Source organism: Lepidochelys kempii, chromosome 26 (genome assembly GCF_965140265.1).
Source record: "Lepidochelys kempii isolate rLepKem1 chromosome 26, rLepKem1.hap2, whole genome shotgun sequence".
Classification (NCBI taxonomy): Eukaryota; Metazoa; Chordata; order Testudines; family Cheloniidae; genus Lepidochelys; species Lepidochelys kempii.
The window spans coordinates 1,201,755-1,219,075 of record NC_133281.1 but is presented as its reverse complement, the minus strand read 5'-3'; the positions used below and the strand labels follow the sequence as shown (position 1 = coordinate 1,219,075).

General features: G+C 42.6%; 2 protein-coding genes across 6 annotated transcripts in view; one reads left to right on the top strand and one right to left on the bottom strand.

The window, feature by feature from the left end:
• ZMAT4 (zinc finger matrin-type 4) overlaps positions 1–17,321 on the bottom strand; it is a 424,404-nt gene that overhangs the window by 99,462 nt on the left and 307,621 nt on the right. The gene's annotated exons all lie outside the window — the stretch shown is intronic.
• On the top strand, positions 4,818–6,084 carry TCIM (transcriptional and immune response regulator). The gene has a single exon (XM_073325064.1). It carries the CDS (start codon positions 4,857–4,859, stop codon positions 5,175–5,177), a length of 321 nt encoding a protein of 106 aa, XP_073181165.1. The 5' UTR covers positions 4,818–4,856; the 3' UTR covers positions 5,178–6,084.

Here is a 17,321-nt window from a genome sequence, read left to right as displayed (position 1 = left end):
CTGGGACACTACAGGATGAGTTATAGGAGCTGAACTTTCAATTTCTAACATGTAGGGTTCATTTTGTGGGGCTAAGGACAAACTTGACTGCTCCTTAGGCAAGACAAATTACGATAACTAGAATGCCAAGAGTTTTAAAGGCATGATGGAATCAGGGATGCGACTGAGCTATTTATTCTGCAAGGACAGAGAGAATATGAATTAGAAACCAGACTCCTTTTAATATGTAAAGCAGCAGGATGTCTAATAATTTCAAGACTTAATTGTACCATGAGTATCATGAGCAGCACTATAGAAATCACATCTTTTCCAGAGAATCCCCCAAATTCACGAGAAAAGAATTACTAATTCATGAGGAAGGAAGTATTTCATAAATTATATAACAGAAAAAAATTAATCAAAGAGCATTTCAGGAGTGCTATATGGTTGCATGCCACATGTCCTAAAGCAACCAAACATAATCACTGTTCTAAGTAGGAACAAAAGCTCTAAGGGGGCTGAGGTATGTTTGACACTGCTCACAGCAAAATTATTTCACAAGAAAATGCGTGTGTGTGCCTGGCAGCTGCTGATGTCTTACTTCCTATGCATCAGTTTTGTTCTTCGTTTCCACAGCAGACACTTTCCTGAGCCTGTCTGGCACCAGTCTCCGTGCACAAGACTGTGTATCTTCAACAGTTTTATGAAATTAATACCATCAGCCACTTCACTGTAAACACATGCAGGGAAGTGATAGAAGGTGCTAAAAAAGAAGGGTCCTGCATGAATGTACCATAGCTGTTACCCTGGCAAAAGAGCAATGCTGCATCTCAACAGGAGGGCTCATTATAGATACAGCTGGGAGACAGATAACCATTTGTTCGGCACAATTTATGCTATTTCCAGATAGTTTGGTAACTTATTTATCTGTCCAGTGAAGCAAAGTATATTTAATATTTTACAATGAAATATACTTTTAACATTACCCAAAACTTTTCCTACTGTGTTCCAGAGACAGCATCTTGCATCTGAGCTGGAAATGTGCAGTTCAGGAGTTGGGAATTTCCTCCCCTCCCAATCTCTCCCCCCAGTGTCCCCATCTATTACTCCTTGGTGAATATTTGCAGTATAGTTGTAGCCATGTTGGTCCTAGGATATGAGAGCGACAAGGTGGGTGAGGTCATATCTTTTATTGGGCCAACTTCTCTTGGGGAAAGAGACAAACTATTGAACTTGCATAGAGCTCTTCTTCAGCTCTGGGTTCTTCAGGTACCAGGCCTGAAGAAGAGCTCTGTGTAAGCCGGAAAGCTTGTCTCTTTCACCAAGGTAAGTTGGTCCAATAAAAGATATTACCCCACTTACCTTGACTCTCTGTTTTGTGAATAGCAATTGATAATTAAACATGAGGCTTTTCCCTTTCATGGGGGAAACACCCTCCCCCCCAAACCCCAAAACAAAACCAAGAACCGGCAACATTAATATCCACATGCTGAGAAGGGTGCGTAACCAATAGAAACTCTCTCATGGACCTATTCAACAGCAAGAGGAACAAATTAACCCCAGGTGATGATAATGCTAAAGGATAATAGTGCTGCAATACGTATTCAGGCAAAATCCATCTGATTCAGCAGGATGTTGGCTGAATAAGAGTTATGGGACTGGACCTAGGGCATGCCCAAACATTTATTTACAACCTGTTAATAATATACAGATATGGAAGTGTTCATATGGCTAAATGGCATCCCCTCCCTCCTCCTGAGATAAGAGCTGTGGCAAGCTAGAACCAGCATAAAGCACATAGGCGGAATTGTTATCTAAATACCATCCTCTGATGACTGCCTCTCTCTTTTCTGTTCATGAATCAGTCACAGAACAATCTCACTTGCTCCTTATTGTATTTTTCACAAGTAATTTAATAAAAAGATACACTATTTATATGTAAGGCCCTACCAAATTCACGGCCATGAGAAACGTGTCACGGACTGTGAAATCTGATCTTTTGTGTGCTTTTACCCTATACTATACAGATTTCATGGAGGGAGACCAGCGTTTCTCTGACAAGGGGTCCTGACCCAAAATGGAGATGCAGGGGGGTTGCAAGGTTATTTTGGGGGGTTTGCGGTATTGCCACACGTACTTCTGCACTGCCTTCAGAGCCGGGAGGCCGGAGAGCGGCGGCTGTTGGCCGGCTGCCCAGCCCCGAAGGCAGTGCCAGCAGCAGGGCAGAAGTCAGGGTAGCAGTACTGTAAACCCCCCCCCCCCAATAACTTGTGACCCCCAGCCCAACATCTCCTTTTTGGGTCAGGATCCCTACAATTACAGCATCCTAATATTTCACATTTAGATAGCTTAAATAATTAAATTTATTATTTTTAAAATCCTATGACCATGACATTGACCAAAATGGACCATGAATTTGGTAGGGCCCCCTAGTTATATGTAACATTCTTTGGGACAGGAACCATCTTTTTGTGCTAGTACAATGGAGTCCTGGTCCCCCACTGGGGCTCCTAGGAGCTGCCATAATACAGAAAATAAACAACAATAAGATGTTCACTGGATAATCTGGACAGAATCATTTCAGATAATTTGTTATTCCTTGTTACAAACCTTTTACTTCAGATATTCCCTATCCATTATTTGTGGTGTTTGGCCGGTCACATAGAGAGGCTTTGGCTCTCTGACTGGACAGATAAAACTTTTAAAATAGGAGAATAAAGCATATGGATTGGCAAGTGACCAACAGTGCTAAAGAAATCATACGTAAATAGTCAGCAGCAAATCCTGATGTTCACATATGAGCAGCCTTGTTCTCCTGTGGATCAGGGCATTCTCACAAAGAAGAGCCAAAGACATCTCACAAAGACTGAACAATCTCACAAAGACTGGTATGAGCACATTCAAACCAAACCAATTGTGTGAATTCAAACAGATGTTCATGAACATTGCATCTGCAGAGTTTGACCCGTTCTAAATCAGACCATCAAGCAAAAGAAATAGGACCTTTTGTAAAGCATTAACAGCCTAGACGTAAAGACCACAGGACATTGAGCCATTGCAAATTATTGCGTGACTACTACCTATTGAGATAACTAAAAAAAAATTCTGTGACCAAACACAAGTATATTAGGCTCATGACAGGGGAACCTGGATGAAGTTCTATGGTCTGTGTTATACAGGTCAGACTAGATGATTTAATGGCCCCTTCTGGCTATGAAATCTATGAAACTATGTAGCTCTGAAATTAATTAAAGCAAATGTTCAGAGTCAAGTAAATGTGCATATATTTGATGTGACTTTAAATTGGTGGCTGTACTGGGTGCTTTTATCTTTCATGGCAGCTCTTCAACATGCCTTAAAAGCTTTTTTCTTTTTTATTCTCTTTTCTGCTATTACTAAAAATTAAAAAGGGGAAGTGAGCTGCAATAGCATTATGGGCTAACCAGGGTGTCTAGGGTCTAGTGTTCCAGAAACACTGTCACAGCTCTCTGCTACTGTCAAAATGTGAAAAGCAGGAAGCAGAAGTGAGTTTTGACCACAGATTATCTGCCCGTCAGCTGGCATTATCTGTCTCCCTCTCTACTCATAAAGCACCCCACCACTGTGGCAGCTAAGAATTTTGAATTAACCCGAGCTGCCATAATTAATCATAGGCAGTGCCCAGGGTTGTATGGAAGCCGTGATCAGGATAACATGGAGCAGCATGTTGGCTGAACAAAAACGACCTCTCCTGACTTCTGGCTGAAGTGTCATGGGATAAGGAAGCAAACGGTAGGATCTTTACATCTGCAATGCCCCCAGCCATTGCGCTGTCCTGGAGGGGGTGGAGGGTGAGGGAAGTGGCACCTGGCGGTGCTCTCTAGTGAACCCCATAGGCCCAAACAACAAATACTGACCCTCCTTAAGTAGCTATATCCAGCCCTCATCTCCTGGAGTGACAGTTCTTGGAATGTGGGGTCTTTGGGGCATGGAGTGTAGGGTGGAAATCAGGAGCTTTCTCAGAGTGGGGGAAGTAACACGATGAGTCCAAATTAAACCCACCCAAGCAGGACAATCCAGCTCCACTCTGTGCTGACTTTGTTCTGGCTCATTGCTGAGGGGCTTTCCAGAGAGTGGGTGATTTACATGCCTCCATGTGCTCCCAGAGGCGAGATGTCCTGGCAGGCATGAAGAATGTAGCTCTGGCTTTGGTGGGGATATGAACGTAGCGTGTAATGAAATCTGAGGCGATAGTAACAATATCTGCCTCACAGGGATGCTGTGAGGAGTAAATAATGTTTGTAAACCACCTTGAAAATGCAAAGCTCTGTATGAGCACTAAATATTGTTCTCATCATGGAGTAATCAGCCCCAAACGTTCCGTAATCAGCCTCAAGTGTGTGTCGCTGCTTTATTACACTTTCCTTCGGCTGGGCTAGAAACAATTCACAGAGAACTATACAAAGAGCACAGTGGCTCAGACCTGCTCCCAGCAAACAGTTTTAGTAGCATAGTAATAAGCTAGGACAGAAGTTTATTCCTCAGATGGATTAACAACCTCTCTCTTGCAAATGAGTCTGTTTACTTGGCAAAAATTTCTGAATGTGTTCTCCTTCTCTGAGCATACCAACCAAAGGCTGTGTGTGTAAAGTCTATTCTTCACATGAGTAAAGGAAAACTTTTGCTCTCATTTTTACAAACAAGGAAATCTGGCATCTTAACTGTTAAATCCGACTATAATTATTCTGTGTTGAGATTGCTCTGATGTCATTGCTGTAACTTGATCCTTCCAGGGTTTTTTTTGCTCTGGATGCCTTTAAATAGCAGTTCTGTGAATATGTTTTGTACTGATCTCTCTGATGAGTCCTAGAAGGCAAATACCAGTGCATCTGATATAGATGAAAGCAAAGAGAAGCAATCAAATTTCAACCATGTCTACATCCTTAAGAGTGAGCCCATCAGTCCATGGCTATCGGTTTGACACAGCCTTGCGAAAGAAAGCTGTGGCCAATATCTATGAAAGCACAGATCAAGAATCTCTTCAAAAGCTCTTCAAAAACTCTGGAGACAAGAAAGCAGAGGAAAGAGCCAGGATCATACTTGACGCTGATCAGGACTTGGAGGAGAAAACACGAGCATTAATGGCACTAAAGCAGAGAACAAAAGACAAACTTTTCCAGTTTCTGAAACTTCGGAAATATTCCATTAAAGTTCATTGAACTATCTAAGGGAAAGGAGATCGAAGAAAAGCTATATTTAAAGAACAAAACTGAGTTTGTGAAATCTTAAGAAATATGATATTCTCCACAACCATGGAAGCTTCTGGCCAGACAAGTGAACCTGAAAACTGGCTATAAGCATTCAATCCAATTTTACACACTGCAGAAAGCTTCCAGGAGTGATTGAAAACTCTCCAAATGCGAAAGAACCGGTATCAGCAACAGGAGAACCAGAAAAGCCTACGTACGAGTGAAAGAAACCAGCATGTTTGGCAAGAAACATACCCAGCAAGCTTCCAGGCATAGAACTATGGGACAATGACACAAGCATCCAGTCAGACTCAATTTTCTCAGTAAATCTGAGGTGAAAGCAGAATAGAACATTTTCTTCTACTTGTTTACTGGTTTCATCTTTTTTTTAAACCTGTTTTTACTGAATCTTTAAATGATTTCTAAGCCTCACTGTTGTCTACTGGGATGGAGGGTTGTAGTGACTGATCAGCTATTGATCATTTATTTTGCATTTGTTAAAATGCATTAAAAATACACCACATGGGTGTAACAAGTTCAACCTTCAGGGAGTGCATTTTCTTTAGAAACACTATGCAATTGTATCTCTTTTCTCATTGTTATGTGGTATACTCGTATCATGAAATTTTTGCACAAAAGCAAAAATAATGAAGTTCCTCTCCTGAACTGAATTTACTGTGAAAGTCTTTTTAAAGATATTTTGTTCATTTCTCATTGATATTAATATACCATAATTACAGAGCTTACTTGTAGATAGTGTGTTAGATATTAGAAATACTCCATGGTAGTGTTTTATGACAATGCTATAATTACGTTGACTATAATTTATTGCATATGGTGAGCTACAAACCTAATAAATTATAATGATACTATATAACCACTTTTGTCTGCAATGCTTGATTCTAAAAGAACGTGGGTTTCTATGTTCTTGGCTTTTTACTTTTTAAATATATCCTTTTGTGGGGATGTGGTGAAATATGAGATCTCTTTCCTTAACTGCCAATCAATCCATTTGGAAGCAGATTCTTAAAACTCCTGGGTTTAAAATCCTGGCCCCACTGAAATCAATGGGAGATTTGCTATATTGACTTCACAGGAGCTGGGATTTCATTCCTTGTTACTAAACTCTGACTTTGGTGCATCCAGGAAGCTGCTCTGATAGAGCTTAAATGGAAATCATCAGACTCTTAACTGCTGATTCTCTTAGGCTGAATTAGGCTAATGGTTAATATTAACTCAATGGGTATATTTTGCATTTTCTCCCTGAAGCCTCCAATATAAATTATTTAGAAAATAAATAGTAGCAAACAAAAATAAACAATCTGGTTCCTCCAGGCTCCCATCTTTCCTGCAAACAAGGGGATTTATGGAAAATCCACTGAAATCAATGGAATTTTATAATTGACTTCAATGGCAGCAGAATCAGGAATTTACAATCTCTCTAGCTGTTTATATTGCAGCACTCACCATGTTGCTTATGTGCAAAGTCATTAAACACAGCTACAGAATAGCTATTTATAAACATATCCTCTAATAATCTGCCAGCTGAAAAAAATAAATTCCCATGACCCTGCTTACTCCACTGAAAGTTAAAATGATTCAGAGTAATAGGCCAGCTTCTGCTTTCTTACAGTGAAAAAATACAAATGGGCTATAAATCAGGTAGGCTAGAAATAGCCCCTTTAAATTACTTAGTAGAGCAGGTAATTGTATTTATTTATAGATTTATAAAGCTCAACCACACATTCCCAAGGAGCAGGAGCAAGTTTAGAAATGCCATAGCCCACTGATCAATATCAGTTCTAAGTAAATTCCCTCCAGGATAAGGCAGGCACGGCCCAAAGATCGCGCAGGCTAAAGCCTGAGAAATTATGTGAGTCTTAGACCATACCATGAAGATCAAAAGACTTGGAGTCTGTCAGACCAACAGCGGAAGTGAGTTCCAGAGCTGAATGCCCTCCAAGCTAATCTGGGGGTCAATAGCAAAAGCCAACTGCATATAGAATGGGCTTATTTATGCAGCAGTTTGGGCTGCTATATAACTGATCTAGTCGTCCCCCCTGCCAGAGGCAGAGCTGGAAAGAATTGGGTGCAAGACTGCATACTGGAACCACCAGTCTCCAGAGAGCTGGTCAAAAAAATATTTGACTGAACAATTTTCCCGGAGAAAAGGCTATTTCATCAAAATCTAAATATTTCACGAGACCATGTAGATTCTGACAACATGTTTTATGGCAAAGTTTTGAAACGATTCATTTAGACTTTCTCATTTCATTTAGATAACATAGAAATGTTTCTTTTAGACTTGTTTGGTTTCACTTCATTTTACTCTGATATTATTAATTTTATAATATTTTACTGTTTCAACATAATCTACATGGAAGCTGTTGAAAACATAATTTTGATGTTTTTGAATCAAAATATTTCAGCATTTCAGTTCCATGATTTTGATATTTTGTCCCACTTCAGGGCAAAGACAAACATAGAAATATCTGAATTTCCCATGGGATGGAAGTTCCATTTTCTGCACCTCTGTATTAAAGATACAGGTGAGCAATCTGCTCCATTTTATACAAATTAGTTGCAGCCCTCAGGATTGTAGCTCAGTGGCTCTGGCATGGGTGCCGGCCCCCGCTATAAACTGCTAAGTGCAGATGTGCAAACATTGGTAATGGCTCCCTTGACCTATCTGCACTCACTTTTAAACTGGAAACACCAGGATTTGTGGACTGGGGAAGAACACCCGTGGCGTGAGGCCGTGCAATATCTCCTGGCTTGAATAAAATGAGACAACAACATAACACATGAATATAGATCCTGATCCTGCATTCTGATCCACGCAGGCAGACTCCTGTGCCTGGTCAGAGCCTCTTTCAGGGACTCTGGACTGGCACAAGCCTTTATCCCATTGCACAGTTGGGACCATACTAAATGTCTTACGTGATGTGTGTGTCTAAGGTGTCAGCTCCAAGAACTTTCCTAGCGCCGGGCCTGATCCAAAGCCCACTGAAATGAATGGAAATACTTCCAATGACCTCATTTAAACGTGTGTAGCCATCTGTGGTGGGACAACACAGTGTGTGTGCAGATCCCCTTGACAACTTCAAGGAAGTCACTCAGGGGATTTGTGTTGCAGAGTTTTTTCCATGTGATTTACACAAAAAATGGGCTCATGTGGGAGACAGAAATGCTCTAAGAATAGAATCCCCGGGGGTGATATACCCATGGAAGTCCACATTGCTTTGGTTAGTATTATATACTGGGAATGGAGGGGCTTTCTCGGAAATCATACTGCAGGAAGATGCTTTAAAAATACAGAAACAGCTGGTACCGACGAATGTACGTGCTCGCCTCCTTTGCTTATCTGAAATCAACAGCTGTCACTCCCCCTAATATGGTTAAGCGTCCCACAGTCCATCTCCGATCTTCACCCTCTCTCCCCCTGTATTCTTGGTTATCAGGCTTGATACAGTTTGCATTTCCCATGTGAAATGAATGTGTTGCTGTCAATCCAGTCACTCATTCCCATAGCCCCAAACCGCCACACAGCTGTGCTTAGCTGGTAATCTGTGCTCAAGACACACAGAGCAGAGGAGGCTGCAAGTCAGGACCAAGGCGCATGCAGAGCTGTTTGTGTGGGCCCAGAGGTAGAGTACCAAGGGCAGCATGTGGTCAGGAGTGAAGCGCCCTGGTAGTGCTTTGGAAGCGGAGCCAGTGGCAGGACTGGACTAGCGAGTGTGAGGACTCAGGTGTGCAGAAATGTGTATTTTATAGCCTGTGGTTTTTTAAGCTGTACTTGTCAGACTTATTTAAAAACAATATTGCTGCCTATTGCCAAGGCACTTCCATGCCTCACATCTCGAATAATAACCTGTCATAAATCAACCACCTATCGCAGAGCCCTGTGACTTGCTCTATGCCTGCAGGGAAATGCAAGTTTGCACCTTTGGGGACATTATGTATGAATCCACCGTGCAGAGTAATGGCCATGCAATTCCTGCCAGTGACAATGGGTGCTGGGAAGCTACAGTCCCCAGGTAACTATCTTCTGTGCAATAGAATAGTATGGCAAGTATAGCTATCTTCTGTGCTACACATTACCTCTAACCTTTCCCCGCCCAGTGCGAACCAGTACGCTGGAGAAGCTAGATACGGTGGCTGCCAGCTCCTTCCCTTGTAGGATGGGGATCCGAAAGAAGCCGCAGCAACACCAATTAAAGCATTTGCTGCTGATGCTTCTTAATACAGCTAAGATGGTCACGGTAATAGCAATTTGCATAGCATGACTGATAACATCCTACGATTTAAGAGTTTATAGTCTCCCTTATCTAATGACATTGAAATCATTAGCCCACATGGGTTCCCTGAAGAATAAAGACTGTGCTCAAAAAAGTCACTTGCTTATTCATTTTCTGTGGTTATAATCTGCATTTCTGCATCTCATTCCTGCAATCTTGACCTTCATTCCGTTTCAGCTCGGTTTATATTTGATGCATGGTAAAGCAGCTCATGTTTCTGTCATTGCTACTCTTTAGGCTAGCTCTCATGATATAACTGCAAGGAAAGTGTTTACAAGTCACACTGTTTGTAACACAAGTTTCATCAAGCTCTAGAAATGGTTTCTCTCTGTCAGGTTGATGTTGCTCACTTGCTTTCCTTCCTGCCATTGGAAACACCACCCAGGACACAAATCTGAACCTATGAAATGCAGTGCTCATGATGCCCCATCTACATGGACGGGTCCTGCTGGCGGGAGCTGATGCTCTTTCTGACGTTTGCACTACGCTATTGATATAATTCACACAGAATAGATGTGTTGGGGCAGGTCATCCGCATTGTGCTGGGCCCTTCCTGAGCACTTTTTGGTGCAGACTGTGTGTCTGTTGGAGTAAATATGCTGCAGTCATCAGACAGTGCAGAAACGCAGCTGCAAGATACAGAATCTATTGTCAGTGCTCCCCTTGCAACAAAAAGAGGAAAAGGCCTGTTCAAGGTATTTCCTGCCTTCAGGAGCCATGCATTTCCATTAATTCTTTTCACTGAGTCAAACTGGCTATACTAGATATCCCTGTGTCCTAGAGTCCTCAGGAACATGCGTCTCACCAGCTAATTTTAAACTGCTCCACAAGTGACACTGTAAAGAAGACTATGACCAAATGATTCTGCACATCTGTTCTATCTATCTCAACAAGTAACACTAGAACACAGCAAGGAAAGAGACTCCGGAGGTTCACAGTAAGTGAAATGAGAAATATAGGTACTTCCCTGGCTGGAAGAAAAGCTGTTACAAGTGGAGGTTTCAAAGAAGATTATGTTTTATTCAACACCTAACTAAAAGCATCACTCTGTGCAACATCCCAGTGTGCCAAACTCAGAGCATCTTCAGGAGAAAGGAAGGCATATTCAGAATAACTGGGTGCAATGTATAAGGAGCCCAAAGGAGGCAATCCTGAGGACAATGACAGTAGTAACATAATCACAGAGTAGCATCTGAGGCCTTCTTCCTTGCTAACCAACCAGATCCCAGCATCATCAGGTTTCCATTAGAAAGATCATTCTTATTGTCTGTCCTTATAGGAAGATGGCATTTGGAATATGTAAATATTCTCTGGTTCCAGCTGTGTAAAGAACAGGGTTTGAGATGTTCCCTGATGGCAGAATATGAGGTCCTGTCGTGTTTAACCTCTTGTGGAAGGTACACGGGGTTTTGCAAATAGAGCTGATTATGATGGTGCATGTCAGCATCTGCATTACTTCTAAAAGGACAGGCTGCTTGGGTCAGTGGCAGCATTTACTGATACAATGTCCCTTGCACTACACTGGGGGGATGAGACAGATTAAAGTTTCACCCTCAGCTGGATGTAACTGTCAGTCTTGTGATTTTTTTTCTCAAAAGTCCAAAGAACAAACTCTTTCCATAAGTAATGGATGTGCAGAATTCAGCAGCATAAATATACCAAAAAATGCTATACTGCCTACTGCTGTCACAAGCCGGGTTGGCACCTTTCAGCAATAAATAGCTGAACACTGAGTACATTCTCGCCCAAGGGCCTGTGCAGCGGCAATTATTCTCTGTAGGTAACCATATGGCTCCCATCTGCGTGGTATCTGAACGCATTGGTGTATTGTATATTATAAACCTGGCATCACAGAAACAGGATAATACACAGGAGGCTTTTGCTTCCTGCCTTAAAAAGTGGAGCTGCAAAAGCTATGGAAAGAATGTCAGGACCCCAGGCTAAAACTACAGTGAGAGCATAGATGTCTGCTGGTTCTCCACAAGCAGCTCACAAAAGAACAAGAAAAGAAACAGCTGTGACAAACATCTACTGTTTGGGAACTACGTATTCTATAGGTCTTTCCAACCTGGCCATCTGAAATAGGTACTGAGCTGCAGAGAGAGCTGCTCCTGCATAGGGCCCTGAAACAGGTCAAGAGTGATCCATTGGCTAAGGGGGTGATGGGCTCAAGATTGCAAGGTGTTGAGCATTCTGGCCCCAATTCAGCCACTAGGACAAGCAGTGAGCCAATGAAGAGAACTCCAAATCCCCTCTCCGCCATGCAACCTGACAGGAACCTAGAGCTGTGACAGAGATTCAACTTTACCATCAGCTGGAGGCTCTAAGCAGTGGCTTGTGGCCACACGGAATCGTCACCTTTTACTGAGGTAAATGAAGACACCAAAAGAGATTAAGAACATAACTAAATACAGTGATACCCAGGCACATGAAGGCAGCTTAGTATCCAAGTTTTAAAATAGTTTGGCTCTGTGCATTATTACCAGCGTTTTCTCTTTAAGCACAGAAAGCATACTTCATCTAAGGGTGCGCAGAGAGGATTTTATTTTCACTTTTAACATGACCCTATCACCAGTGCTGTAAAGTGGTGCAGACGTATAGCTGTGCGTGTGCGGTTATCACACACAATTGGCCTGAGGGGTGTCAATGTAAAAATGCCCTGTGTGAAGCGGTATGATGTCACAGCACAATTTCCCAGAGGCTAGACATGGCTCTGGTTATGATAAGCAATGCTGTTATCTTTGCATGCTGTGAAACATAGTTATCAAGATAAGGTGGAAGATAGACATACAAGATCCCATGTATCTTTGCAACAGCTGAAAAATAAAGCTATAAGACATGAAAACTGACATTTTCCTGCAAACAAGCACATCTGCTGCCCTCCAACCCCCCAAAGTCTCCAGTGAATTCTCCCCGGAGCATGCTCAGCAAGATACTTCTTTTTAACATTTTCATCAGGAAAACCTGGAATTTTTGGTGAAAATGTTGAAAAAAATCCACCCTGGATGAACTCCCCAAGAGTTCACAAAAGAAAAGCTGATCATTTTCAACCAGCAAATTCAAAGAAAGAATGAAAAATGTTTTGCTTATTTACAAAATCACTAAGTGCAAATTTCCCTGGTTTTGCTGGTGCTGATAGTTTTTATTTTTTCTTGTTGTTCAGCTTTAGCTAGACTAAACTAGCTCCTGTCTGCCTAAATTTCACTTGGAGATAGGGTTGCCAACTTTCTAATGGCACAAAACTGAACATCCTAGTCCTGCCGCTTCCCTGAGGCCCTACTCCTTCCCTGAGGCCTCGACCCCCTCTCACTACTGTTGCCCTCCCTTGGTGGCTCATAAGAACATAAGAATGGCCATACTGGGTCAGACCAAAGGTCCATCCAGCCCAGTATCCTGTCTTTCGACAGTGGCCAATGCCAGGTGCCCCAGAGGGAATGAACCTAACAGATAATGATGAAGTGATCTCTCTCCTGCCATCCATCTCCACCCTCTGACAAACAGAGGCTAGGGACACCATTCCTTGCCTATCCTGGCTTATAGCCATTAATGGACTTAACCTCCATGAATTTATCTAGTTCTCTTTTATCTAGTTCTCTTTCACTTCATCGATGAAGTGAGCTGTAGCTCACAAAAGCTTATGCTCAAATAAATTGGTTAGTCTCTAAGGTGCCACAAGTCCTCCTTTTCTTTTTGCGAATACAGACTAACACGGCTGTTACTCTGAAATCTTCAGAGAACTATCCACGATGACTCCAAGATTTCTTTCCTGATTAGTTGTAGCTAAATTAGCCCCCATCTTATTGTATGTATACTTGGGGTTATTTTTTCCAATGTGCATTACTTTACATTTATCCACATTCAATTTCATTTGCCATTTTGTTGCCCAATGAGTTAGTTTTGTGAGATCTTTTTGAAGTTCTTCACAGTCTGCTTTGGTCTTAACTATCTTGAGCAGTTTAGTATCGTCTGCAAACTTTGCCACCTCACTGTTTACCCATTTCTCTAGATCATTTATGAATAAGTTGAATAAGATTGGTCCTAGGACTGACCCTTGGGAAACGCCACTAGTTACCCCTCTCCATTCTGAAAATTTACCATTTATTCCTACCGTTTGTTCCCTGTCTTTTAACCAGTTCTCAATCCATGAAAGGATCTTCCCTCTTATCCCATGGCAACTTAATTTATAAAAAGAAAAGGAGTACTTGTGGCACCTTAGAGACTAACAAATTTATCTGAGCATAAGCTTTCGTGAGCTACAGCTGTAGCATAGCTGTAGCTCACGAAAGCTTATGCTCAAATAAATTTGTTAGTTTCTAAGGTGCCACAAGTACTCCTTTTCTTTTTGCGAATACAGACTAACACGGCTGCTACTCTGAAACTTAATTTATGTAAGAGCCTTTGGTGAGGGACCCTGTCAAAGGCTTTCTGGAAATCTAAGTACACTATGTCCACTGGATTCCCCTTGTCCCCTCCCTCACTCGCTCTCCCTCACCCTTACTCACTTTCACAGGGCTGGGGCAGGGAATTAGGGTCTGGAAGGGGGTGAAGGCTCTGACAGGGGGTGCGGGCTCTCGGAGGGGCCGGGGATGAGGGCTTTGCGTTGCAGGAGTGGGGCTCCAGGTTGGACGGGGCCTCAGGACTGGGGCAGGGACTTGGGGCCTGGACTTACCTCAGGCGTCTCCTGGTCAGAGGTGCAGTGGGGCTAAGGCAGGCTGCCTATCTGTCTTGACACTGCGTTGTGCGTGCCCCGGAAGTGGCCAACAGGTCTGACGCTAGTAGGTGGGGCTCGGGCAGAAGGCTCCGCGTGCTGTTCTTGCCCACTGCAGGCACTGGCCAATGGGAGTGCGGAGCCAGTGCTCGAGGCAGGACAGTGCATGGAGCCCCTGGCCCCCCCACCTAGGAGCTGGACCTGCTGGCTGCTTCCAGGGCACAGCGCGATGCCAGGACAGGTAGGGACTAGCCTGCCTTAGCCCCCAGCACTGCTAACCGGACCTTTAATGGCCCAGTTGGCGGCATCGAAAACCAGACACCTGGCCACCCTACTTGGAGAAGCAGTAATAATGAAATCACAATCTAGCTAGAAGATTCACCTCTCTTCTGATTTGAAATGGCCTTTTATTACAAAACCCTCTTTCCTCTCAGATAACAAACTTCTTACATGATTTTGTTGTTCAGTAAACACATGTATGCCACCGCATAGTTTGTGAGGAAGAGCTGTTGCAGATATCAGTGATCGCTCACTTTCCTCCTTTGCTTTAGTGAACAACATAAAGTCCCTCTATCTAACAATAAGCAGTTTAAAATCACCTTTCATACAATAAACCTCAGGGTAATGGGATACTTTCAAAGCATTCCAGTGAATAATGCACTTGCAAATCACAGAATACTTAGCAAATAAGAGAAGAAAAGGCCAGAAGTACTAATGCCACCATCTACAGAATTGCAAGGCTGCTTATTACACACAAAAAATTATGTTAAAAAACAATGTTTGTAAAGTTAAACATTCAAAAGTTAGGAAATGGCAGAATTAAGGGGGTCCAAAAAAAACCTAATTCAACCCCTTTGTGCATATGCATTATGATTTCCCCTTTAATTATAGGATCACATACTAATTTTTCCACTAAACGCTTACCCCCTTCAGTGCACAGGAAGGAGTGTGCTCTGGGGATTAATTTGGAAGGAGACTGTTGTGTGTAGGTGCCCTGATTCCCTCCCTACCACTCCCGGTATAAAAGCTGCCACCCATTTGCAGCTTACGCCACTTATAAGTCAATATTCAAGTAACCAAGCAACAGTGTGGACTATGAACCCTACCGCCATGTAATTAAGAAACACATAAAGCCCTGTTTACTCCTTAGAAGGGAAAGGTCTCCAAATGACCAAATATGGAACCCTGAGTGGGTGCAGTTCAAATGAGTCATTTGTCTGACCAGTTCTTCTATCACTAATCATCATGGAAACAATGTAATAGAGCCTCAGGGTTCATGATTCTTGGTGTTGACCTCTTCCTTAGCACTGTTTATACGACAAACAACTGTGCTTACATTGCTAAACTCTACCTATTTCCTGCCCTACTCCCACTGAAAGCTGAACAAACTCCAGTCAGTCTGAGGCTTGTGGCAATCTTTTTACATGTGCTGAAAGACTGAGGATGCCATTCCATTCACCCCCAAGCTTAAAGATTGCATCTCCATGTCTCAAGGGCAGGTGACCCCTTCCTTGTTTATCAGCTCCCCCTTTCCAGAGAGAACATGTTCCCTTATGGTAGCAAAAAATCATGCACATGGGAAGAGAGTTAAATCTCTCTGACTGATTCTGTTCAGGACTGGGGAGAATATCTGGTGACAATTTGGTGCAGCTGAAAGGTCAGCCTGTCTAAATCTCAGCCACGAATGGCCTTTCCTTCAGGCTTCACCGTGGTGCTAGAAAAGAATCTGATTTTCTACAGCAGTGGTAACCAGCTTTCCAGGGCACTGGGTGCACCATCCCATCCAATCTGGATCAAATAAGAAAAAACTGAAGTTTTCTGTTGTTGAAGTCTCTGTGTAACAGCATGCCTGCTGGGCAGAGTCTCCTGAGGGAACATACACAGTAGTAAATCTTTGCTGCCAGTGTCTGCTCACCTGTGTCCAGAACTAGCTCAAAAGTGACACCATTTTCTGCTTGTGGGGGAGCGAGGGGTTACAAACCTCTCCATCCATCTAACTTATGTCTTCTTAAGGCACCTGTCACTGAAGTATCTGAGTGCCAGGGTTATGTTGCTATTCTAGTTTCCCTTGTTCATTGCTATTCTAATTTTATTGTTGCTCTCAGATATTGCAGGGTGCTGTATACTTTCTGCTTACCGTGATAGTTTTATTTTTGTGGGGAAGAAGGCTGGTGATGAGGAGGAGGAGGAATTGATTTTTATTGCTTTTCTAATCAAAGTTTGGAAAATAGAGCGGCAGGTTTTAAGCATCAGGAAAGGGCCAAAAATCCATAAAAACCTCTTACTATGCTAGAAAATAAAATCAAGGCAATTATCTTCTCCCTGGGGGGCTGAGAGAATTCTGATGTTCTGAGGCTGCATATTCAGTGGAGTTAAGGAAGTAGGAGACATCTGCAATTAATTAATAAGTGCTGGTTCTTTTTATGTCCTATATAATGTGATTAAAAGCAGTGTTTCTGAGTATGTGCTTGTGGGGTCTGAGATCTGTGCAGACTAGAGAGATGCCTGAACTGGGACACCAGACTGAAAACTTGTCCACTGTCAGGAATGTTGAATCCAGATCTATATCTCCCACTGAATTTTGGAAGGAGGCCCAATTTTCAGTGGGCCAAATTGTAATGCTGAACCAGAACACACACGCCCCCTGCCCCCCCAACATGTACTCCCAGCTTAGAAATCCTGATCTGGCCTTGCTGGTTTAAGCCCATCTTTAGAGTTACCACACAGAACTTGCCAAAGAGTTAGTAGCATCAAGCAGCAGAGTGTCGTGCCAATACTCGGGATACACCTAAAACGCCCATGTCCAAGATATAAATGCTCATTCAAAGAGCACTAGATTTCATGGAAATCAATGATCAGCAAAGTCAGCTTAAAGTAAGTTATTCACCTTGAGACAACTTAGCCTTTAGCTCCAAGAATGGTCATTGGACCAGTTTAGGACCTGGAATGAAATCCTGGCTCTGTTGAAGTCAATGGCAAAATTCCCATTAAGAACAGAAGAACGGCCATACTGGGTCAGACCAATAGTCCATTTAGCCCAGTATCCTGTCTTCTGACAGTGGCTGGTGACAGATGCTTCAAAGGGAATGAACAGAACAGGGAAATTTA